Here is a 25,274-nt window from a genome sequence, read left to right as displayed (position 1 = left end):
CATACCACCTCCTTAGGCAGCTGATTTATTGATATGATGATCCAGAGTGCTCTCTGCCTTTTTCTTTGCTTTTTCTGCTACAAGGTGATTTTTACCACTTAGAATCATAAAATCATAGAATTGGGAGGGACATCCAGGGTCATCTAGTCCAACCCCCTACCGTATGCAGGAACACACAGCTACCTACCTACACAATGACCTCCAATTTCATGCCCAAGTGATTCCCCCAACAAAAATCTCCAGAATCCAGCCTGGCCTGGAGGGAATTCACCGACCATCCCACAGTGGCGATTAGCAATTCCCTGGGTATGCAAGGACGGGCCACAAGAGACAAACACTGGCACATCCCTTCCTGCCCACCCACTCACCATCTGCCTCAGTTCATAAAATTAGCATTTCTGTCAGATGACTATCTGGCCTCTGCTTAAAAACTTCCAAAGAAGGAGAACTCACCACCTCCTGAGGAAGCCTGTTCCACTGAGGAACCGCACTAACTGTCAGGAACTTCTTCCGGATGTTTAGACGGAATTTCTTTTGCATTCATCTCATCCCATTGGTTCTGGTCCGACCCTCTGGGACAACAGAAAACAACTCTTCTCCAACTTCTATAGGACAGCCCCTCACGTATTTTGAGATGGTCATCATATCACCTCTTCGTTGTCTCTTCTCCTGGCTAAAGAGACCAGTCTTCCTCAACCTTTCCTGATATGACTTGGTTTGTTTGTTTGTTTATTAAATTTATATGCCACCCTCTCCTGTGGCTCAGGTCGGTTTGGAACATCAACATTTTAACAGTCCCATGGTTGGTCAGTTCAGAGTGTTTGCTTAATGGGGAGGGATTCAGAGAGGGCCCATAGATGTTGTCTCGTTTTGGTCAACCTCAACCAAATGCCTGGCAGAAGAGCCCCCTTTTGCAGGCCTCTGTGATCTAGCCCCTAGAAATGTGCAAGCCGATCCTGCAAGGAGGAAGAAGAGGAATGCACGGACTAAACCAGGGGTAATCAAACTGCGGCCCTCCAGATGTCCATGGACTACAATTCCCAGGAGCCCCCTGCCAGCATTCGCTGGCAGGGGGCTCCTGGGAATTGTAGTCCATGGACATCTGGAGGGCCGCAGTTTGACTACCCCTGGACTAAACTGTTGCCTAGATTGTAAAAAACATGCTGCTGCCATTTCCCCAGCCCCGAAGTAGGAGCAGTTTGGAAATTGAAGCAGTTTGTTTGTGCATTTAATTGGTTTGCATGCATATGTATCTCGGGAAACAGCTTTTGGCTCCTTCAGGGTGGATGGCAGCGGGTGATTGGCTGGCGTTTATTGATTCTGAAGGAGGCTTCCAACTAATTAGCCTGTCCCCTTTCCCAAAGAAACCCCCCTCTCCTTTTTTTACTTTCCTGGAGGCACTGAAAGGCAAGTTTTTTGTCCCAAAAGCAGAATTTATTGCCAGGGCAGGGATGACAGATGCTTTCAGAAGGGAGAGGAAATTGCAAGAATGAACTCTGCGCGTCTTATTTTTTCAGCTCATGCATTCACAGTAAAACTATGTCTCCGCAGTTGGCTATCTCTTCCTCAGATGGAGTTGCGGAACAGGAACAGGGATGAATTAAAGGGGAAGCTGGGCTGCCCTATCAGATTGCAATCGTTTTAAGACCAGCCGAACCTCGGGGGCAATTTGTAAAGTTAGAGGATGCACCGGCAGCCTGTCATGTGGAGGAAGCTGTATTTTGGAGAACATGAAATATCCTCCGCACACGACTTGCCTGACTCTTATTTTCTTGTCCTTATCGGGGATTTGATGAAATGGGGACTTTGGAGACAATGGAAACTTCACGAGACCCATTGCTTTGAAAAGTGAACTCTTGAATGGAGCACGGGATATATATATTTTTTTGCCACTAAACTCATCCCTATCAAACAGGAAGTTATGAAAGTATTTTTTTTGGGGGGGGGGAGGTCTTGCAAAGTGCATGAACAGCTTTGCTTGAACTCTGCCTGAGCCGCGTACTTGGAGGGGTGTGTCAGTAGAGAAGGCGGAATCGGACTGTGCTTTAAAGCAGGGGTAGTCAACCTGTGGTCCTCCAGATGTTCATGGACTACAATTCCAATGAGCCCCTGCCAGCATTTGCTGGCAGGGGCTCATGGGAATTGTAGTCCATGAACATCTGGAGGACCACAGGTTGACTAACCCTGCTTTAAACCTTCAGCTGCAGTTCTATGTAGAGCAAGAGAAAAGAGGCATTTTCAAGCATTGTTTGATTATGAAAACGGCAATCTTTTTCATAGAAGAGAAGCATGTTAGTCCTCAACAAGGGCCAGAGCCTTCTCGGTCCTGGCCCCCTCCTGGTGGAGCGAGCTCCCTGAACAGATCAGGGTCCCGGCCGAACTCTCACAATTGTGCAGGGCCTACAAAAGGGAGCTCCTCCACCAGGCATTTGACTGAGGCCGACCGACCCAAAAACGCCCGCTGCCCCCCCCCTCCAGACACCCCCCTTCCATGACCGAAGAATGCAATCTCCCCATGGCTTTGGCAATGTTCCCGATCCTGTTAAAATATTGTTCTGGTTGACATGTTATGTTATGACTGTTATACTTGCCATGTTTGTTTCAATAGTCTTGTGTAATTACCCTGTGACGTTCTATGTAAACTGCACAGAGCTACATGGAAGGGCAGTATAAAAATCTAAATAAGTATATAAATAAGTAAGTAAATGAATAAATAAATAAACAAACATGCCTCTCTCTCTTTTCAAAGCTATGCTTCTGGTCAACAACGTTATGGATTGGTTTAGAGTGGAATCCCCAGCCTTCCTGAGCCTGTGGGCACATTTGGAATTCCTTGTAATATTTTTAGTTGACTTGCCACTGACGAAAAAACGTTTGAAAATGCTTAATAACCGGTCTGGAATCTGGCATACTTTATTTTTTGGAATAAAAGAGCATTTTGTTTATTGGCTTTACCTGTGTAAGTTTGTCAGCTTCTTTGATTCTTTGCTTCCTGCAAGTCTGCACCCTGGAATGGATGATCTTGGATGTTGAGGCCAATGGTTAACCATTGTGGCTGAATGAGGTTGTCCTTGCACACAGATCTGCAGCATCCTCCCTCCCCGCCCCCGTCTACCCAGCTGCTTCTCCTCCTTCCAAGGAAACGGAAACCAGGCAGGGAGGTGTGGGAATAGCCAGCATACCAGAAGGCTTTGGAAAGGCCATAAAGGAGGGACATGATGGGTGCCAGGAGCTGCCTGGGCCCTGTGATCCAGGGGAGAAATCTAAAGATATTTCTAGTAAAAAAAATGGATTTGGAAAGTACATTTAATAGATTCAAGAATGGGAGCTTGGGTCAGCTCTTGATGTGATGCCAGTCTGAGAGTCTCTGAGGCACAAGCAGGTTAGGGGTGCATTTTTCTTTAAAACATTAATTTTTGGTGGCCGCTCTGGGGAAGAGTCCAGTGTGAGACCTCCTGTGTCAACATGGCACTTCCTAGTCTGGAAGTGGAGATTCCTGTCTTGCACATCCGTGGCCCCCCAAGCATGGTGCCTGCTGACCCCTTTCCTGGCACCCAGTAAGCAGGCAGGGCCAGATTGGGATTCTGGCCAGCAGGGCTGTGATTGGCCATTGGAAATCTTGATGGACGATGCAGATTTTCTAAAACGTTGCTCTGGAAGCATCTGCTACCACAGCAGCAGCGTCTGAACCTCGTGACCGGAGATAAGCAGCGTATATGAAAGGAAATATTTTTAAGCAGCACGTTCTTTGTAAAGGGCATCTTGTTAAACAGAGCTTCTCCCGGAAACGTTGAAGAGTTGCAGTTGTAACCTCACTGGCTGGCATTTTGCCATGGATTGTACCCTCCCCTCCCCTGTGGCAGCCATTTTGGGCTTGCACCCAAATGTTGGGCACATCTAATTTGTCTTCGGGCACTTTGCATCTTACAAATGTACCCAAGCAACAGCTGTGAGAACAGTTTGCCATATATTTCAGGAAGCTTGACATCAACGACCCTAGGGTCGTTCCCGGGCTAGGGCTTTTTCTGTCCTGGCTCCTATCTGGTGGAATGAGCTCCCGGGTGAGCTGCAGGCCTTGCGGGATCTGTCAGTGTTCCGCAGGGCCTGCAAAATGGAGCTCTTCCACCAGGTCTATGGTTGAGGCTGGGGTTGGCGAGGTAGATCTGTTGCCCCCCCCCTGCTGGGGTTTGAAGTGTACATTGTTCCTCCTCCATTTCTCTGTCACCTTGGTAGTGGGGGTGGGAGTGGGATATTTTTTCTTTCTGCCATGTTGGGAGTTTTAAAAGTCTTTTAGCGGGATTTTTAATTGGGTTTTAGACTATTGTTACCCGCCACGAACCTGTCAGAGAGTGGCGGGAAGTAAATTAAAGGAATAAATAAGTGAACAAATAAATAAATAAAATTCAAATGTTTGGAGGGAAACCCAGACCTTGTCCTAAAGAGTCTCCCAGCAGGATGCCTGGAGTTAATACGACTTAAGAAATAAGAATTGCAATTTATGAAATATGCCACTGCCCTGATCCAGTTGGTTCAAACTATCCTGATCTACTCAGATCTCAAAAGCTAAGCAAAGTTGGTCCTGGCTAGTATTTGCTTGGGAGACCCCCGAAGGGACTTCAGGATCGTTCTGCAGAAGCCAGCAATGGCAGCCTACCTCTGAATATCGTTTGTCCTGAAAACTCTTTGACAGGGATGGCCAAACGGTGGCTCCAGATGTCCATGGACTCAAGGGGCTCATGGGAATTGTAGTCCATGGACATCTGGAGAACCACGGTTTGGCCACCCCTAAAGAAGGGAATATCGGAGACTAGATTGAGTTTGAGAGCCACCGTTTGGCCACCCCTGCCCTATGGGGTTGCCATAAGCAGGTTACACCTTGCTGCCTCCACTTTTAATCACCCAAGATCTGATGCCTGGAAGGTCAAAGTTTCAAATCAAGCTAACAATGGAAGCAGTTAGATCTCTAAAGCAACAGCGAATGCTGAGGAAGGACCTTGGTGGTTGGTAGTTCATTACCTTTAACTCCATAAATGTATTAATTTTATTTGCTGTGTTTGGGTTGCCAAATGACTACATTGCAGGCCTACCTAGTTGCTCAACTGCCCTTCATTCTTGCAGGTGTCATATATTGGCCAAGAGTGCATGCAGATCCCAGAATCCCTAGGAAGAAATTACGGTCATGTTGCCAAGAGGCTGGATCTCAGCTTCAACTTACTGAGGTAAGTTGGGATTTCTCTTGGATGCTGTTTTGGGCTCCGCTTGCCAAGCTCTACTTGCACAGGGGGATCTTGTCGTGTGGTTTATCCTCTTTCCGATTTACTGCAGATTAACAGTCTCTGTATTTCACGTGAAAAAATGTTGTATTAAAACAGCCATAGTCGGCATGCAGGCAATTTAAAAATCTTTGGTACTTGCTTTGTTGAAAAAGGATGAACGGCTGATTTTCTCCCTCTCAGGCATTTGTTTGGCTGCTGAGGAACTTGGTTTTTCTTTTGCTGGAAGGAAAGCAGAATGAAAATGTACTTGAGATACAGAGCAGGAATTCATAAGTGCTTCAAATCAGTTTGGTAAATCTCTTTTAGACTGGGATCGCGTTCAAGATCGGTGTTCAGTGATTTAAGTTCAGCTTCCTGTTTTGAAAGTTCTGAATGCCCTAAACAAATGTGCATAAGCCTTTGGGGAGGGCGGTATATAAATGTGAAAAATAAATTAATTAATAAATAAAAAATACTATTTAGTTGCTATCATTGCTATAGTATACTGTAGCACAATAGGACCTCTAACTAGCCAAGGTTTTGGAGAATGCTCCCATTTGTCATACATGGTATGCTTTCCTGGTAATTTTTCTCCCATCCTTCGATCCTGTATTGTTGACTATGATTTTGAGATTTATGACCATAAATCAAAAAAAGCTTGCCATTTGGATAAATGTTGAAAATCTTTTTGTAGCTGATAAATAATGCAGAATTGCCAGATCGTCTTAATTAAGGATTTTAATCTGTAGTTCATTCTCCAATAATATTTAAAGCTTAATTGACAGCTATGTGTTGACGATTGAACCTCCGTGATCATTTATTCGATCATGAAGTCAGACCTTTTCCTTCCCCTAAAGATAACAGTTTTCCTAGTTAATCCAACTGTATGGCAGATGTAGAATGGCAGCCATTTTGTTTTTCTAAATCAAGCTGTGCACCAGTTCTGTGACAGTTTTGAAGAAATGTTGACCAGATACTGTAATCTTCTGGATGATTTGTGTTGCGTGTAACAAGAGAACTTGAATTTGGATTGTGTGATATTAGGCCGGTGATATTCTGAGTTTCAGGGTAAAATATCGTAGGTGCCTCAGATTTGAGAGCTGTCTTCTTATCTTCTTAATTTATAAATTGTGGTACATTTTTTGGTTTTGCTGACTGTTGTGTGAAGTCAGCAGTGGATAAATTTATCCACTGCAATCTTTGGTACCCTGGGGAATGAGTGATCAGTAAGAAACACAGGAACTATTGTCATGTTGTTGAATCCTGTTTTCTAGAGTGAAAATGACTCTGTGACATCTTCATTGCTGGTGTATTTTAAGGCCGAGCTCGGAACGTCAGTCTTGTGTAAAGTGTGGGAGTTTGTGACATTTGGTCCCTTTCCAGGCTATGCAGAGGCCCACTGATTTCATTGGATTTCCACTCTAATCACCTTGTCTAGGACTGCACTGCTGGGTGCAAGTTGAACAGGAAAAAAATAAATTTCTCCACCCTCTCCACCCTTGTCATGCTGGGGTTGGAGTCTGAAGAATAAAAATGCATATATGTTTCTGTGTGTGTGTATAATCTTTGCATTTTTAATACTGTTTGGGTTTCCTAATGTGCCAGTGGCTTTCAACAGCATCTGTACTACATTTTGTTCCATTGCTGTATTTGCAAGTGACTTAACGTAAATGTTAATTGTGATACGCTTAACGTGTAGAAGTCATACTATGTTACAGCAAATAATTTTTTTCAAACAACACGCATATATTAAGGACTTGCTAGGATTGCAGTGATCAGAAGGGAAGTTTCTTGGTTCTTAGCGTGTTCGAGTGGACATCCTATCCTTGGTGGCTACGAAGACGGGTGGCGGTTTCTGTCACCGAACATCAGTTCGTTAATACTGAAATCTGGCAGCCCTGTCATGGACAACCATTTTCTCCTTGAGAACATCTCTTGAATACTTTGTGATGATAATGGAGAGTTGCATGAAAAGGATGAGCATTACATCCAGAGTGTCTGTTCTACCTGTCATGGTGGCTGAGGCATGTTTGACTCCCCAGAGGGTCCTTGCACTATTTGTGGACTGGCTTTGTAGTATCCAACCTAGTAGGTTTTATCTCAGCAGTTGCCAGTTGCGAAAAGCACCTAATTAAGCTTACAGCCTTGACTCTCCACACCAAGAGAGCATTTTCACCTATTTTTTAAAAGTGATTGTCAAAAATGACAGCACTTTCAGTTAATATATTGAATTTATTAATGACAACTTTGTGGAGGACTCATTTTGCCACTGATGAAAGCACTGAAAATGGAGAATAATCTAGAGGCTGTTTTGGCACAGTCCAGGAAAAAAGAATCTGTCCAATGGCTTAATCAAAGTTTAAGAGTCTTTGATTAAGCCATTGGACAGATTCTTTTTTTTCCTTTGTTGTGTTTTTGGGATCGTCCACTTTCTTTTTGCAAAAACAAAACTGGGTGACAATACAGAAACCTGTTTGAACGCCTCCAGTTGTCCCCAGTGGCTGAACCCAATGGCACACCTACCTGTTGGTCCCTGGCTCAGATGCAGATGGTTGCCAGAGGGTGAATGGGCTATTCATTGGCTGAGCCCTCCCCTTTTGTGTTGGGGCTAAGCTACATTTATCCTTCCTCTGTAGTTGGAACATAAAGTTCATTTATGGCTCTGGGAATCTGCCGTGTCAGCAGTGTCTTCACGAAATTACCCAGATGTTTCGGTGAGATCGCTCTGCCCCTCCAAGTAATTCCACCACTAGGGCTTGACTGTGGTCGCTGTAGGTCCGTAACTCTTCACTCATCAGGCCTCGCTTGGCAGCTATCCACTGAAGTGCATTCCACTGTTCACTGAGCATAGTTGCACGTACAGTTGTGCCCCATTAGTCTCGAAAAAGGCCGTACAAATGATGAACAAAGGCCTGACTGTTGGGCTACACCCCAGGGAGGGCTCCGGGGGGGGGGGTGGATGGGTGGGAACTGTGGACACGTTTTCATGTAGCTCTTGCTCGTTTCATTTGAACGTGTGCAGGAGAACTCTTAAATATTTGACTGTATCGCTCCAGCTTTAAGAACAGAACGCTGATGTTATGCTAGGCTGATACGGAAGCCATTCAGTATGAAAGCTTGAGCTGTATCCAGTACACAGAGGAAGGAGATCAGCTGTAGGCTGATGGGTGAAGAATTCTTTGGTAGGGGAAAGGACATTAGGGTAGGTTGTGAAAGGTTGTATTGAAGAACGAGGTTGTGATGAGAGAAAATCAGATTACAAGCATAGGAAGGGTATATAGAGGCCATCTAGTCTAGCCCCCACTCAATGCAAAATAAGCTTATTTATTTATTTAATTAATTTATTTATTATATAATACATAATTTATTTATTAAATTATTATTTATTTAGAGCATTGCTGTCAAGTGTTCGTCCAGCCACTGTTTAAAGACTGCCCATGAGAGGGATCTCACCAGTTCCCTAGGCAGCCGAATCTCCTGATGAACTGCACTTAATGTACAATAAAATCAGAATCCAGTAGTACCTTTAAGACCAACAAAGATCTATTAAAGGCGTGAGCTTTCGAGTGCAAGCACTTTTCGTCAGACTAAGAACTGACCATCATAACAGTAGGAATATAAAAGCAAAAGTTAATCTTGTTACATTAGTAAACTGTGGCACAGCATCCACACACAGCTACACGATAACTCCCTGGTAAACCAGCCAATCAGACCTCGCGAACTCATTTGTAGTTCACAAAGACATATCAGAAATAAAACTCTCAAAGCCAGTGATCCACGGCTCACTATTTTCTGCCGGCCCCATCTGTCTCCATACCAGTGGGAAACTTCCTTAAAAGTAGAAGCTAAGCTGGGAGCTATCTTGTCCTGGGACCAGAAAGTAGCATTCAAAATTATATTAATTAATTGTATTATCCAGCATTAATTACATTAGGCATCATGGCCTTGCTCATCATCAGTTTTAAAATTTTCTCTCAGATAGATGCAGAATATGGGGATGTATTGTACCATGCAGAAGTCAGGTAGCTTAGCAGAGGCAAAGTTCTCAAATGTTTTTTCAATCTTCATTATGAAATTGATGTATTTCTTGCAGAGAAAGGAAAAAGTCAAGAAGCACTTTCTGACCCTGAATGGATTTTTGATTTGGCTTTCTTAACAGATATCACAGAGCACCTGAACACATTGCATCTAAGGCTGCAGGGGAAAGGAAAGCTTGTGTGTGACATGTGTACTGAATTGAAAGCCTTTGAAGCAAAACTAAACATTTTTGTGAAGCAAGTTAGTGAAGGTAACTTTTGAAACTTCTCATGCTGCAGTGGACTAAAATTTGAGAAAAATAGGAATTTACAATTCAATGTTGAAAGACACATCTATACACTGAATCTATTGCTGGTGGAATTTCAGAACCAAGTCATTGATTGCCATAAGCTTGGAAAGGAAATAAGAATGTTTCAGAATCCATTTGAAGTAGCACCAGAAGATGCAACTAACTTTTTAAAGATTGAACTAATTGATTTGCAAGCCAGTGATCATCTCAGAGACATTTACAAAGAAAATAGTCTGTTAGATTCTGGTCTGCCTGATATATTTATCAATCTAAAGAAATTTGCTGCAGGCATGTTCACAGTCTTTGGCACCACATAGATCTATGAACAAACCTTTTCCAAGATGAAAACTGTGGAATCGAAGTGTAGGTCAAGGCTTACAGATGAACATTTACACAACATTTTAAGAGTGTCTGACCCAAACCTTGACTTGGACATCAGTGCCTTGGCTACCAGAAAACAGCCACAAAATTCACACTGACTAGTAAGCAAGTGTAGGATTCCAGAGTTAAATATTGTTTCAAAATGGATTGCATTAAAGTTAACATTTCTTCATTTATACCATATATATATTGTGTAGCCAGGAGATCCTATGATCTTTCAGGATTACTCCCATGGTCACTTTCAGCGAAAAGTATATACTGGCATCATTGAGAAGTACTTCTTGTATGTTGGCTTTGGGGAACAGGGGAAGTTCTTCTCTGCTCTGAGTTGATGTCCGCCAAAAGCCAAGGGAAGGCCCGTGTAGAGTGAGTTACAGAACTCTAGTCTTCCTCAGTTTGGATGAAGGGAGAGGGCATAACTATTTCTTCACAGATTCTGAGAATGATTTGTCCCGGCTTTTAAAATTCCATTCCATCTATGTCACTGTAATAAACGCCCTGCTTGACCTTGTCAGAGCTTGGAGCTAATAATATCAATTATTATAAATAAATATTTTTGTTTTATTTACATTGATTATATTTGTAGCAGACCTTGCATTTCAAGGCAGATTATGCAAGGTGGATCAATGCAGTCAAGCGGATAACGCATCTAAATAAGCAATGTAATAGGAGCCGGAACTGCAAAAATTGGAAACTTTAATCTGAACAGAGCACAGATATTAGACACGACATGTTAAACAACGCAGAACATGTTATTGCATCAGTAGAAACCCCGTGCATTTTCCTTGGCTGACTGATTGGCTGACGGCCCTATGAGTTGTATAAAACAACAATTCTACCTTACATAAAGAGCCTCTTGTGGCGCAGAGTGGTAAGGCAGCCGTCTGAAAGCTTTGCCCATAAGGCTGGGAGTTCAATCCCAGCAGCCGGCTCAAGGTTGACTCAGCCTTCCATCCTTCCGAGGTCGGTAAAATGAGTACCCAGCTTGCTGGGGGGTAAACGGTCATGACTGGGGCAGGCACTGGCAAACCACCCCGTATTGAGTCTGCCATGAAAACGCTAGAGGGCGTCACCCCAAGGGTCAGACATGACTCGGTGCTGGCACAGGGGATACCTTTACCTTTACCTTTACCTTACATAAGTTTGTGAAATTTCAGGAGTGCGGGAGCCTTCCGGACCCCCTCAGGCAGGCCGTTCCACAGGATGGGTCCACAATACATCTTCGGGCATCGGTAGGATGGCCTTGCCCAGGCGATCATAGTTAGTGTGGTGGGGTCTAGGCAGAGAGATGGTCTTGCCAACAGGAAGTGCCTTGAGGTACCTTGGACTGAATCTGTAACCTTTATGCAGGGAGGGGTGCCACTGCAGATGAGGCATAGGATGCATCTGTTCCTCCTGGCTCCTGATTTGGGGGGGGGGGGTCAATTGTGCAGGAGTGTTGTCGCCTCCACACCTGGTTTGTGGGAAATCTGGAATCATTTGGCTGGCCATGGTGGGAAAGTACAATGGCATGCTTAAGGGACTCTTGGTCTGATGCAGAGGGACATTGTCATGGAAGTATGGCTTACAAAGATTGCGTGGTACCACTCCTCATGCCCACCTTAGGAGGGTGGAGAGCAAAAGGGGGTGCAACAAGAGAGAGAAAGTGTGAAGAAAAAGCCCAGCCTTCTCAGCTTGGTCTAGTGGTTAGGAGTGCGGACTTCTAATCTGGCATGCCAGGTTCGATTCTGCACTCCCCTACATGCAGCCAGCTGGGTGACCTTGGGCTCGCCACGGCACTGATAAAACTGTTCTGACCGGGCAGTGATATCAGGGCTCTCTCAGCCTCACCCACCCCACAGGGTGTCTGTTGTGGGGGGAGGAAAGGGAAGGTGACTGTAAGCCGCTTTGAGCCTCCTTCGGGTAGGGAAAAACGGCATATAAGGACCAACTCTTCTTCTTCTTCTTCACATCCCTGAAGATGAGCCTTCATAAGCTTTCATATATTAGGGAGAAAATGCTCGATTTGTTGAAAACTTTTCTTTATGGGCACTCTTATTAGGTACTGGGAATATTTTTTTTTTGGGTTGTAATTGGGTAAGTCTTAATAGTAGCAATTGCATATTTATCAGTGTGAGAGGCTGTTATTAATGTAGCTGTCATGCACAAACACATTTCTGCATGAAATCCATTTAGTATGTGCATTATTCGGTCTCGAATGTCACCAGGACTTCAAAGCCCCCCTTAGGCATAAGAGCCCCCCGTGCCCTGCTGCGGCTGCAGAAAGGGCTTGATCAATAAATGTAACATGTTAATGCGGAGCAAATAGAATAAGAGATTTTCTTTGACAAGACATGAAAAATCACCTTGTGTCAGCTGGCAGGGCGATGCCATTTCAGCAGAGACACTCGCAAACTTGATCTGACAAGGGAAGAGGGAGGGGATGGCTGCGTGGAAGGTGCTTTTTGTTTCAAATTTCTTTTTTGACCTGTCAGGCATTGAAGGAGCCTGAATGGCCCTTTTTTTCCGTCATGTGAAAATTGTAGTCTTAGGCAGTTACGAAGCAGTTATCTCTTCTCAAATTGTGAATGCGGGGTGTTTAATTGATTCACTTAGCATTTGAAACTGTCACGCATTAATAATTGCTAAATCCTGGAGGTACTCTCTGATGTGTCATGCTTAAATGTGTAGTTATCAGAAAATTAATATCCTTAATGAACCAGTGCTTCAGACTAGCATGGCATGAAATTTCTCCTTTGCCCCTTTCATTTGCTAAAAGGTATACCCGCCCGTTTTCACGAGCGAGCCCCCTCCCCTCCCCTCCTCTCCCGGAGTCTGCTCGCATTCGGTATTTTTTTTTTTTTTTGATGCCCGACAATTGCCAGATTTGCTTTGGGTACACAGTGTGCTAAATGACAAATACAGTAATTATACTGGAGTTAGTAATTAACATAATTATAGTCAATTATGACAAATACAGAGCAGAGCTAAATAAATGAGGGGGGGAGAAATTAGCTAGCTAATTGATTTATCTTGTTCTGTTTCTTGCAACTGGCAGTGGTTCCCTCTCCCTTCCCCCCTGCCCCCCCCCCCGGAAAATTGGCGCTTACAAATGGTGCATTTTGTTTCAAAGCCATTGGTGGCGGTCGGGATTTTTTTCCCCCCACCCTGAACTATATGCTTGGGTGAAGGCAGGATTTGATCTAAACAATGACAGGGATTTCCACACACACACCCGCCCCCCAAAAAAACCCTGTGGAAACTCTGTTCTGTTGAAAACTGACTCATGTAATTTGGGGCATGTGATCAATACCATTTAAGAAGCCAAAGCAGATTTCGCTTGGCTTTTCTTTATTTAAAACTTGTGTGTATATTGCTAATTTGTTGGTTTTGTTTAGCTGTGGCAACTTAGTGGATGGGAGGGGACTAACCACGTGGGAATCAGGTGTCTTTGGGTTTCACTCTGGACACAAAACAGGGTAGATTCAAGTGTGGGTCTGAAGTAACACAACAAAAATTGAGTCCAATAGCACCTTTATTATTGTTGTTAGTCAGTCAGTCAGTCAGTTGTTGTTGTTGTTGTTTAATTTACCTGCCACTCCCAGTAAAGCTCGTGGTGGGTAACAAAATGTGCATAAAACCCTCGATAAAACTTCCCCTTAAAGCACAACCAGAAATTACAGTAAAAAAAATGCATAAGATGTTGCGGAATCTCAACAATGCTGTATTCCTAGTGTGAGCTTGTGTGTGTAAGCACACTTCCTCAGACAAAATGGAAGAAGGATCATGAGAGTGCAGATATATAAAAAGATAAATTAGTGGCAAATTAATAAACTGTGTCATAGTATCCAAGTTATGCCATATCATAAATCTTTGCTAAAACAGCTAATCAGTCCTTTTGAGTTCAGTTGTAGTTCACAAAAACACTGGAGAAATAAAACTGTCCATGTTGGTAATTAATGGCAGAGACTTTCCCAGATGTAAAAAGAAATAACTAAAAGAGACTAGTTGCTGGGCCCATCTGTCTCCACCCAAGCATGGAAGTGACAGGCTGTGCTGGCCGCTTATCTTGTCCGGAGACCAGAGAGTTAGGTTCGAAATTACATTACATATTACAAACATCACATAGAATCATAGAGTTGGAAGGGGCCATACAGGCCATGTAGTCCAACCCCCTGCTCAACGCAGGATCAGCCCTAAGCATCCTAAAGCATCCTAAAGCACAAAACAGAGTAGTTGAGGAAGTCTTAGAATGTATTCTCATGTTCCATACATCGACGCGGCTTGTAGAAAGCCCTTCTGATAACTGCTGGTAATACTGCAGCTGTGTAGCATTAAATTTGTTCCTCCTGGAAATGCCTCCCTTGTGCATGGTCTTTATACAGTCTGTACCAGGGGTGGGCAAACTGTGGCTCTCAAGATGTTCATGGACTACAATTCCCATGAGCTCCTGCCAGCAAATGCTGGCAGGGGCTCATGGGAATTGTAGTCCATGGACATCTGGAGGGCTACAATTTGCCCACCCCTGGCCTATACTATGGTTAGAGTTCTGGGCCCTGCACCAGGAAAAACCAGGAAGTTTGGGGTGTGGTACCTGGGGAAGGAGGCATGTCAGACGGAACTGACATCACTTCTAGACTACACTGAAGGAATTTCCCCGAATCTTTATGGTTCGGGGCCATATTGATATGAGGATATTCCTAAATTCCTATTAAAAGTATCCCTTCTCCATGTTCTTGATGTATAAAATTTCTCTCCCTTCTTTCCAAATTATTGTTCTGATGATATTCAAACAGTATTGAATTCAGGACTAGTGTTTTAAAGAATTGGAACCGGGTTCTGTGTTTGCAGATTGTATTGTAAGCATCTGCATCATTCAGTTGGCCTGATTTAGAAGGCTGGAATTAAGACTAGGGGTGCCTACCTCCAGGTGGGCCCCGGAAGATCTCCTAGGATTACTGCTGATCTCTAGAAGAGAGATCCGTTCCCTTACAGCAGGTGGTGGCTACAGGTGGAGGGACAGTTGCCCTCCTGAGGCTTTGCCCCTAAATCTCCAAAAATTGCCACATTCAAAGTTTGCAACTCTAATTGTGCCGTTTTCTGATCAGCTTTCCTCTCTTCCTATGGGCAGGGGCTGTCTAGAGCAGGGGTAGTCAACCTGTGGTCCTCCAGATGTCCATGGACTACAGTTCCCATGAGCCCCTGCCAGCGTTTGCTGGCAGGGGCTCATGGGAATTGTAGTCCATGAACATCTGGAGGACCATAGGTTGACTACCCCTGCTCTAGAGCCGCACTTTGTGAGGGGCGACGGACTTGACTCCCATTTTGACAATATTGGCCAATGGTAAGCAGCTGGAAGGCCTGGAGGATCATTGTCCATGGGGTCGCGATGGGTCGGACACGACTTTGCAGCTAACAACAACAAAACAGTTGGTTGGAATTGGATGGCAAGCTGCTCTCTTCACGCAAGGCTGTTCTGTTTTGTTTCTGAGCCTCTCTCCTCGGGGCTCTGGGTACCCCTGAAGCACCACAGAAACCGGGAGAGAGTCACTGAATCGTGGCCAATGCAGGTGTCCACTTCTTTTGCCCTAGCCACGCTTGTGCTAGCTGCCTTCGGAAGAGCCCCCACTGGAAGTCACTCTTCACAGATCGGTGCCAGATACTGTCACATGGCCAAACTCCTCCCCAAGCAGAGAAATCCGGGAAAACTGATTATCGTGACAGCATCAAAGATCAGTACAATTCCTACCCGCTCCCCACAAGGAGCCAGTGTGTCAGATTAGACGTGCGTATCTAGTAATTATGCTGTCATCCGGGTCAGAGTTAATGCAGATTTGGAACTCAAGTTTTCGGGCTCTTTTCAGGGAACGAGAGACTGGCAACTGAGAGAGGTTTGTGCTTGGATTTTGGAGGTTTGTTTCCATGATGGGGGTCAGTCGGTGGCTGAGCAGTAGTGTTGTGTTTTGGCTGTTCTTGTTTCCCTTTCATTTTGGTGATGATGCTGAGAAAGGCACTCTGTCTCTGCTGAGATGACAAACCCTTTTGGTGTGTGTGTCTGTGTGTGTGTCTGTGTGTGTGGGGAGTGTTAACTCGGAGTCTCAGTGGTTAAGAATGGCCAAGTCCACTCTGGAGGAGCTTGGCTTCCTACTGGGTTGGGCATTTCAGCCGCCGAAGTGGCCGTTCGCACCCGAAGCAGCCAGTGCCGAAGCGCCCAGCCCTCCTACTTCTCCGAACAAACCTGTTCTTTTTCTCCTGACGCCCTTCCGAACTCATCTCCAAACGAAATGCTAGGGAAACCATATTTTGGAAATAAGAAGCCGCGAGGTGCATTAACTTGAACTCAAACAGGCTCAGAGATTCGAGCTCGGTGGCACCTTTAAGATCCACAAAATTTTATTCCACCTGTAAGCTGGTGTGTTCACACACACCACTTCAGACTTCAAGGTGGTCATGGGAAAATAAGCAGAAAGAAAAGTGACATAAGAGAAGCCATGCTGGATCAGACCAATGGCCCTTCCAGTCTGGCGCTCTGGGTCACAGAGTGGTAGCATAACCTTTAAGGCTACACGCAGTCTGGGTCCTGCCTACCTGCGAGACCGCTTGCTTGCTTATGCCCCCCGCAGGGCCCTTCGCTCTGCGGGTATGAATTTACTGGTTGTCCCGGGCCCCCATGACATATGCCTGGCCTCGACCAGGGCCTGGGCCTTTTCGGTCCTGGCCCCAACCTGGTGGAATGAGCTCCCGGAAGAGCTAAGGGCCCTGCCGGAGTCACCAGTTTTCCGCAGGGCCTGCAAGATGGAGCTCTTCCGCCAGGCGTACGGTTGAGGCCGGGGCAGGGTCCCGGGGGAGGGGATTTGCAACTGGTTCCCAAATTCATCTCGGCCCCGGCTCTCATTTCATTAGATTGGATCCAGTGCCCCACCCTGAACAAGGAGGGATTACTAGAGATTATGGTCGCCATTGCATAGTTGGTTAGTAGGTGATTGTTATTTTAATGGGGATTTTATTGGGGGTTTATTGGGGTTTAGAATTGTATGTGTAAACCGCCGTGAGGCTACGGTGAGCAACGGTATAGCAATCTAATTAATTCAATAAATAAATAAATAAATCAGAAGGACCCCACCCCCCCCCAGGAGGAGCAGAACTCCAAATGGCCTCTCACGGTTGCCACCCGCCCCGAGCACCAAGAATACAGAGCATCACTCTTCCATCTATATATCTATATATTGTGGGTTATAGCCACTGATGGCCTTCTGCTCCAGATGTTTATCTATTCCTCTGTTGTCAAACCGTCTGTGCCTGGAGCTGCCGCCACTTCCTGCAACAGCGAATTCCACGTGTTCATCTCTCTTTGGGCGAAGAAGGACTTGCTTTTATCTGTTCTAAGCATACTGCTTCTTAATTCCCTTGAATGCCCATGAGTTCTTGTACGGTGAGAATGGGAGAGAAGAACTTCCTCTGCTTTCTCTATCCCAAGTATCATTTTGTAAACCTCACCTCTTTCGCCTTTCTTCTGACGGAAGGGGTTCACCTCGGTAGTTGCTGTTTTCTGCGTTTTTTGCAGCTCTGTAATATCTTTTTTGAGGTATGGTGACCAGAATGGTACACAGTATTCCAAATGAGGCGTTATGATACTGTCTAATAGGGGTGAGCTCTTCAGTGTGGTGCGGTTTGGTTGCCAGAACTGGCTGCCTTGGGCACTGGCGATCACTGAGGCGGCCAAACTGTCCCGAAGGGCTCACCCCTATCTGATTTGTTTCCAGTCCTCTTCCTAACAATGGCCACGACAGCATTTGCCTTTCCTTCCTTCCTTCCTTCCTTCCTTCCTTCCTTCCTTCCTTCCTTCCTTCCTTCCTTCCTTCCTTCCTTCCTTCCTTCCTTCCTTCCTTCCTCCTTCCTCCTTCCTTCCTTCCTTCCTTCCTTCCTCCCTCCCTCCCTCCCTCCCTCCCTCCCTCCCTCCCTCCTTCCCTTCCCTTCCCTTCCCTTCCCTTCCCTTCCCTTCCCTTCCTTCCTTCCTTCCTTCCTTCCTTCCTTCCTTCCTTCCTTCCTTCCTCCTTCCTCCTTCCTTCCTTCCTTCCTTCCTTCCTTCCTTCCTTCCTCCCTCCCTCCCTCCCTCCCTCCCTCCCTCCCTCCCTCCCTCCCTCCCTCCCTCCTTCCCTTCCCTTCCCTTCCCTTCCCTTCCCTTCCCTTCCCTTCCCTTCCCTTCCCTTCCCTTCCTTCCTTCCTTCCTTCCTTCCTTCCTTCCTTCCTTCCTTCCTTCCTTCCTTTCCCCCCCTTTCCCCTTCCTTTTTCTTTCTTTAATCCTCCTTCCTTCCTTCCTTCCTTCCTTCCTTCCTTCCTTCCTTCCTTCCTTCCTTCCTTCCTTCCTTCCTTCCTTCCTTCCTTCCTTCCTTCCTTCCTTCCTTCCTTCCTTCCTTCCTTCCTTCTTACTGTTGTTGCTCATTCGGTCAACATCTTCAATGAGTTCTCCACCATGACTCCAAGATCTCTCTCCCGATCACTTACTGCCAGTTTGGACCCTATCAGCGTATCGTTTAGGATTTCTGGCTTCAATTCACATTGGGTCCTGCCTGGTAGAATGTGCTCCCGAGGCAATAAGGGCCTGGTGGAACTCACAGGGGCATTTCCCACGGCTTAAAAATAGCACAATGGTTGCTGATTGAAAACGCTACTAATTTGCCATAACGCACGACGTCGTAAACAATCTGCAACAATCCTGAAACCGACCCGCAAAAAGCGCTTCGTTGTAGCGCTTCTAGGGGAATCCAGAAAACTGGATTCACCCTCCGGATAGCGATACACTCCTGCAACCAATCTGCAACAGTAGCGCTAAAGACCTGTGCGTTACCATTGTTGCGGGTTCTTCAAAGTCCCTCCTCCCGAGCCTGTCCTCCAAACTTCCGGCGAACTGTTCGCCATTTTTTTTTTCTCCGAGCGAGCGGGGATCTACGAGGCAACGGGACAGCGACTGGCTTTCAAGCACGATCACTTTCGGAAATTCTGCCCGGACACCACAAGAGTTTTTCACAAGCACAGTGGCACACACCGTCACGTTCCCAAAATTTGCCCAAAGCTTAAAACCCCGTCTACCATCGGCCAGTCCTAGCGGAGTCAACGTACAGGGAGCATTTTAAAAAATTTTCCTCTGAGCGTGCCAACGAACATTCGCCGCTCGCAGTCTCCTGCTTAGCTTAGAGGGGTTCAATAGACATGATTCGTGGTGATTTCATGAGGGGCGGCTTATGTGTAGTGGGTCTTTGTGTGGTTCCCAGTGCGTGCTTGTGCTTGGGTGCGGACAACCCCTTCCATTGGCGGCTAGACCTCCGGCAAGCGGAGTTGCCGTCCCCCGTTCATTTTAAAAAATTTTCCTCTGAGCGTGCCAACGAACGGTCGCCGCTCGCAGTCTCCTGCTTAGCTTACAGGGGTTCAATAGACATGATTCGAGGTGATATCATGAGGGGCGGCTTATGTGTAGTGGGTCTTTGTGTGGTTCCCAGTGCGTGCTTGTGCTTGGGTGCGGACAACCCCTTCCATTGGCGGCTAGACCTCCGGCAAGCGGAGTCGCCGTCCCCCGTTCATTTTAAAAAACATTCCTCTGAGCGTGCCAACGAACGTACGCCAGTTACATGTCATGTTTGGTTGATTTATGCTGTGGCTGGTGAATATTATTGGTGAACTGCCGAGTACTGCCGCACTTGCTCTCGGTTGAACACCGGCATGCGTTTGTGTAATGGCGGACATTTTCCTAAAATGGCTCCCGCTGCATGTTCAAACTGCTCTTCTCGCGTGTAAACGAATACGCGCATGCGTTAAGTCAAACAACAAGGGCGCCAATCTGGCCATTAGGAGCAGATCCTGTTCCCGCGCGAGGAGTTTTGAACGTGACATGTGACCTGATGTGGCCAATGTGCGTGTCCCCTGCTGCCCTCCACCAATCAGGAGCCGGCTAGTCCCTTTGTCTTTGTGTGCGGGAAGGTATATGATCCGTTGCACCCTGCACCTCCCACCACCATTTTGCTCAGCTACTAGCAAAAGCAACATGGAATCGTCTTCTCAAGCCTCGTCCGTCCCTGCAACCGGCCGTGGCCCAACTTGGAGGGACGCGGAGATCAGGGACCTGATCGGGATTTTCTCGGAGGAGAAAATCCAGGACGCGTTCCAGTCCTCCCACAGGAATAGGGAGGTTTTTGAACAAGTGGCTATTAAGATGCGCGCCCTGGGCCACAACAGGACCGGCCTTGAATGCCGGTCGAAGACCAAGACAATGAGGGCAGAGTACATGCGTGCCGTGAACCATAATAAGGGTTCCGGCAACGAAAAGGTAACCTGCCCCTACTTCGAGGAGCAGCGCCAGCTGTACGGGGACGGGGAAGGATCCGGCAGGCCGAAGCGCGTCGGCCGGAGCCTTAAGGTGGTTCGGAAGCCGGCTGCCCCGGTCGAGGAACCACCCGCTGAGGAGGATCCCGGCGAGGGAACCTCCTCCAGCTTTCGCCCTCCACCCCCCGTCCAGCAACGAGCCGCGGAATCGGTAACGCTGGACCTGATCGCCATCGCTCCTGGGGAGCCAGAGGAGGCTCCTGAGCAAACGCCCCTTGCCTCCGGTAAGTGATTTTCTTTTTATTTTATATTTCCTTTTGAGCAAATGTGTGTTCTGACGTTTGGGCATCGTTTTCTCGTGTGTTCGTTGCAACGCATAAGACGGTAGGCTGTGGAGTGCTTGCTGTGGTTACTATTTGAAACGGTTTTAATTTTATAATTTTATAATTTAATTTTTAAAAGATTTTAAAAGAAGGTAGGCTGTGGAGTGCTTGCTGTGGTTACTATTTGAAACGGTTTTAATTTTATAATTTTATAATTTAATTTTTAAAAGATTTATTAAGATGGTTGGCTGTGGAGTGCTTGATGTGGTTAGTATTTGAAACGGTCATGTTTAACCAACAGCCCCAAAATATTTGCAGCATGCCTCGCCCATAGGCCTTCTGCAGTACTTTGGCTCACAACTTTGGGAGCTTGCTTTGTGGTTCATGGTGTATGCTTGCTCGTTTTTCACTATTTTCTGCTCTTGTCCACAGAGACACAGTTGCCAGGGACGGGGCCCCTAGAGTCTCCAGCAGCACCTGACGTGGATAGTGATTCGGGGGCATCAACTAACATTGGTAAGTATTAGTAAAAATAGGGGGGGGGGCTGTTTTAACTGCTTTGTGCTTTTCTGTTTGTGCAGGGCAGCAGCACTGCTAAGAGAAAGAAGAGAGTCCCTCTGCGTTGCTGGTGTAGGCTTTGAAGCTGGCTTTGCCACCCTTTGGTCCTAGATCTGTTTTTTTTCCTTTTTTTGCAGATTTCATACCCGGAACACAGGAGGAGGAACAGCCTAGGGTGCTTGGACCTCCTGCCCGGCGCAGGCGGATACAGATTCAAGATGGTGAGCGTGCATGACCTGTTCCTTTCGAGCCATAGCTGCAGGACAATGTCGCTAGGCACTAACCATGTGCTCCCTTTTAATTGTTGAGAGTCCTGCTGTGAAAGTAGGCAAAAGTAAAAGCACACCATGGGCAAACAAACAATAGCCATGTGCTCGCCGGGGATTGTTTAAATTCTTGGCAGGAAAACACGGGGACAAAAAAGAACACCATGTCCACCATGGTGTGTTTTGACTTTTTTGATGTTACTAACAGTTTTGTTTCTCATTTTTTGCCAACAGAGGTTCTTTCAGATGAGGAGGAGGAACCACCCCTGGCTCCAGGCAGCCCACCACCTAGAGGTGCGCTCCCAGCAGAGGAGAGGCTTACGAGGGAACGCGGCAGGCTGAGGCGCGTCTCCGTCTTGACAAGCGTGGGAGAGAGGCTCCTTGAGCACTGCTATGAGGAGTCACGGCGTGCCGCGGCCGCTGACCAAGCCATGCTCACACTCATTGCCCAGGAGGGGAGAAAATTGAGGGCAGTCCTTAGAGAGACAAACCAAATCCTACGCGAAGGCGTGGAGGAGGTGCGTCTGATAAGGAGACTCATGGAGAGGGCTGTAGCGGTCATGGAAAGGGCCTACCCTCCACAAATCGCCCCCCCACCACCACCCACACCAACACCACCACTTCCAGCACCCACCCCACCGACTCCCTCTCAGAATGCCTCCACCCAAACAAGAAGGAGGACTATTCTCGGAAAGAGAAAAATAAAACCAGCAGACAAGTACTCCCCCTCCTAGTTTTGCCCACTTTTTCTATTTCATGTTATCTGTGTTTTGTTGTTTGTTGAATAAAGTTTATATTTTTGACTCTGTCTCTGTGTACCCTACTGTAGAATCTGCAAGGCTGAAAGCGGCCTCTCTAGTGATTGTGTATATTGTGGTACTGCTGTGTGGGTTGGAGGTTGGAGGGGTGTTAGTTCAAGGAGTTTTAGGAGTGTGGTGTGGGGTTAAATATGTGCGAGTTTAAGAAGTCACACTGGAGTCTTGTTATAAAATTTGCAATAACATTTTATTTTAAAAAACATTTTAACAGGGGAAAAACATTAGGGAATGAAACTTGGAGCCCCACCAGCACCACCACCCCCCACCCCCCTGGAAAACCAATTTTTTTTAACAAAAGTATACATTTAACAGGGGAAAAACATTAGGGAATGAAACTTGGAGCCCCCCCCCCAACCCCTACCCCAAAACACAAACAGGAAACAAAACTCAGGTCCCACCGCTCCCCTCCCCAGCCCCTTCCATCGCCCTAACTCTCCTGCACAGCCGTCCCACGGTCCCCCTAACTTTGCGCCGGAAGAGCTCTTCGTCCTCCTTCTTCTTAACTGTGGGGAGGGAGAAAAAGTACACATTAGTACCACACATATTTTCAAATTTCTTTAGTTTACATGCATACACTTTTAAGTGGCCTTAGCCACAGTGTGAGAAGAGTTGGGCAGTGGGGAACATAACCTACGCTCTTCCGCCTCCCTCTGTTGCCTGTGCTGCTCAATCTCCCCTTTCAGCTCCGCCACTTGAGCCTCCAGGGAAGTAACTCTGGCCTCCATGGCACGCAGCCTTGCCTCCACAGTTTCAGCTATAGAAATCAAACAAAGAATTTGATCACACTCCAAAAGGAAGCATCACATCAGGCTCCCATATGGCTCCGTGTGGGTACACACACATGGGTCTCCCTCACAGACATAAAACTCTCACCTGCAGCCTGTCCCGAGGTGGAAGGTCCCTCTTCCTCCCCCTCCTCACGCTCAGGTGCTGTTGCCAGCTTGGATGGTGATTGTGTGGCTGGGCAAAGAAAAAGACTAATCATAATTAAAAGCACACAAAACAGAGATGAAACACAGCTGGTGGACACACCACAGTTAGAGTCTAAGCGCATAACCAAAGTGGTTCTACAGTACTGGCTGGCTAAGTCTGAGGGGGTTGACAGCATCTAAATACTTTCTCGAATTTCATTGGGGACAGTAGGGGAAAGAGGCAGCTAGTCATTCCATGCATGTTTAAGGGCAAAACACAACGAGGGCAGCACTCACCCATATGCCTCCTCATGTCCAGGGGGGGCTTCCCAGCCTTCTCCCATATTTTCACCATCTGGTCGTGGAAGACCGTCCTCCCACTTGGCTGCGGGATCCCCCCCCACTGTTCCAGACTGTTTAGGAAGTCCAGCTTAAGGCGCTTGAATTTTGTCCGGACCTGCTCCCAGGTCCGGACATAGCCCCTCTCCCTCAGCTTTGAAGCCAACACCAGGTAGGCACCCTTGGTGTGGCAATGGGTGCTGGCCATTAGGCGGCCAACACTTTTTGATTGTAGCACAAGCTCCAGAAGTGCCTCAGCCTCGGCGCGCTGCCAGAAGGAGCCCTTCCGTGGCTTCGGCATCTTCGGAATGACGGTTAGGGAACGAACGTGCGTTGCTCCGATCGACCACCCCGTTTTTTAAATGTATCAAAGCTGCCCACCAATAAAATTATTCCTTGGAACATGAGTGGATTGATCCTCCGGTTTGACAGGGGTCGCCAATACTTCCTGGCTACCCGCCTCCCCGAACTTTCCCCATTCAGCGCTTCCGTATTGTGTTTGTCAATTTCAGTGGGGAGTTAGCATTTAGGGCTGTCAAAGTGCTTTTGGACCAGAGAATCCCCGTTTTTTTGCTGGCAAAGTACACAAACCGCACAAGACAAGGTTAAACAAAGAACACAAAACTTTATTCAACAACAGAGTAGGAAAAACAATTAAACACGCCTCCTGTTTCTGTAGATGTGGGTGGCTATGGCGTCCCGAACCTTGCACCCCTCAGCATATATCCTTTTTCTCCTTGCTTCAGGGATGTCCTGTGTATCCTGAAGGACTACAGGTTCAGGTTCGTCCTCAGGGAAGGGGATGTTATGTCCCTTGTCCTCGCATATGTTGTGCAAAATCACACATGCGATTATCAGCGGAGTCACATTGTCAATATGTACATGGAGTCGTGACATTAAACAACGGAACCGTGACTTCAAACGTCCAAAGGCACGCTCCACTACATTCCTTGCCCGGGAGTGACTGAGGTTGTAGTGGCTCTGCACGTCCGTCCTTGGCCGCTTGTAGGGAGTCATGAGCCAGCGTCGTAATGGGTAGGCTCCGTCCCCGAGGACCAACGCCGGCACACGCACGCCCTCAATGGTGGCGGTGGGGTTTCCTGGAACAAAGACCCCTTCGTCCATGGCTTTCCTGAGGTTGGATTCCCTGAAAACAAGGGCATCATGCCTCCTGCCACTCCACCCCACCTCGGCATCGATAAACCGGCCGGAGAAGTCCACTGTTCCTTGCAGGAGAACAGAGCAAAAGTCCTTCCTGTTCCCGTACTCTTTTATGCTTCCCCCGGGGGCACGGATAGGGATGTGGCTTCCATCGACGGCCGCAAAACAATGCGGGAATCCAAGCCTGGCAAACCCGTCCATACTCTGGAATAAGGGAAAGAAAAGAATATAAGCCATGGCATGTCAGCGTGGGGTGTATCGCGTCTTCGTTGCTGACCTGTCAAACAAGAAAAAAAATTTAAAGGGCAAAGGGGATAGAATGACACTCACCGCTCCAAGCCGGTCTCCGAGGCACACGACTTTGCTGAACAATTCCGCCTCCATGGCGAGGCAGAACTCCTTAAGGATATCGCCAACCGTAGTGACTCCGAGTCCGAATTGCTGGGCTACTGTCCGGAAGTACTGAGGGGTGGCCAAGTACCACAATGCGGCAGCCACCCTTTTTTCAACTGGAACGGGGCGCCGCATGCCAGTGACTTGCCTCTCCATGCGTCCACGTAGAGCCTCCACGAGTTCAAAAAATGTCCCCCTCGACATCCTGAAGTTGGCAATCCAGTGGTCATCATCCCAGCGAGTCCA

At 46.9% G+C, this 25,274-nt stretch overlaps 3 protein-coding genes across 4 annotated transcripts in view; 2 read left to right on the top strand and 1 right to left on the bottom strand.

Annotated features, from left to right (window-relative positions):
* LRMDA (leucine rich melanocyte differentiation associated) overlaps positions 1–25,274 on the top strand; it is a 941,975-nt gene that overhangs the window by 13,467 nt on the left and 903,234 nt on the right. For both annotated transcript variants that reach the window (XM_077345966.1, XM_077345968.1), the window contains exon 2: positions 5,119–5,219. In XM_077345966.1, coding sequence (XP_077202081.1) covers positions 5,119–5,219 — 101 coding nt within the window. The remainder of the gene's footprint in view (positions 1–5,118; positions 5,220–25,274) is intronic.
* On the top strand, positions 18,280–22,143 carry LOC143841553 (uncharacterized). Its single transcript, XM_077345965.1, has 4 exons — positions 18,280–20,543; positions 21,015–21,098; positions 21,278–21,361; positions 21,641–22,143. Exons 1-4 carry the CDS (start codon positions 19,922–19,924, stop codon positions 22,138–22,140), a joined length of 1,290 nt encoding a protein of 429 aa, XP_077202080.1. The 5' UTR covers positions 18,280–19,921; the 3' UTR covers positions 22,141–22,143.
* Positions 22,612–23,954, bottom strand: LOC143841695 (uncharacterized). Its single transcript, XM_077346375.1, has 4 exons — positions 23,433–23,954; positions 23,098–23,184; positions 22,859–22,978; positions 22,612–22,727 (listed from the first exon to the last, which is right to left on the bottom strand). The coding sequence occupies exons 1-4, from the start codon at positions 23,773–23,775 to the stop codon at positions 22,612–22,614; spliced, it is 666 nt and encodes a 221-aa protein (XP_077202490.1). The 5' UTR covers positions 23,776–23,954.

This window comes from Paroedura picta, chromosome 7, assembly GCF_049243985.1.
Source record: "Paroedura picta isolate Pp20150507F chromosome 7, Ppicta_v3.0, whole genome shotgun sequence".
NCBI classification, from domain to species: Eukaryota; Metazoa; Chordata; class Lepidosauria; order Squamata; family Gekkonidae; genus Paroedura; species Paroedura picta.
This window is presented reverse-complemented; position numbering and strand designations above follow the sequence as displayed.

Coding starts and splice junctions, on each gene's coding strand:
- LOC143841553 (XM_077345965.1), top strand. CDS start 19,922: ATGATCCGTTGCACCCTGCACCTCCCACCACCATTTTGCTCAGCTACT. Junction 20,544..21,014: donor GCAAACGCCCCTTGCCTCCG/GTAAGTGATTTT, acceptor TCTTGTCCACAG/AGACACAGTTGCCAGGGACG. Junction 21,099..21,277: donor GGGGGCATCAACTAACATTG/GTAAGTATTAGT, acceptor CTTTTTTTGCAG/ATTTCATACCCGGAACACAG.
- LOC143841695 (XM_077346375.1), bottom strand. CDS start 23,775: ATGCCGAAGCCACGGAAGGGCTCCTTCTGGCAGCGCGCCGAGGCTGAG. Junction 23,185..23,432: donor GGACATGAGGAGGCATATGG/GTGAGTGCTGCC, acceptor TTCTTTGCCCAG/CCACACAATCACCATCCAAG. Junction 22,728..22,858: donor ACAGAGGGAGGCGGAAGAGC/GTAGGTTATGTT, acceptor CCCTCCCCACAG/TTAAGAAGAAGGAGGACGAA.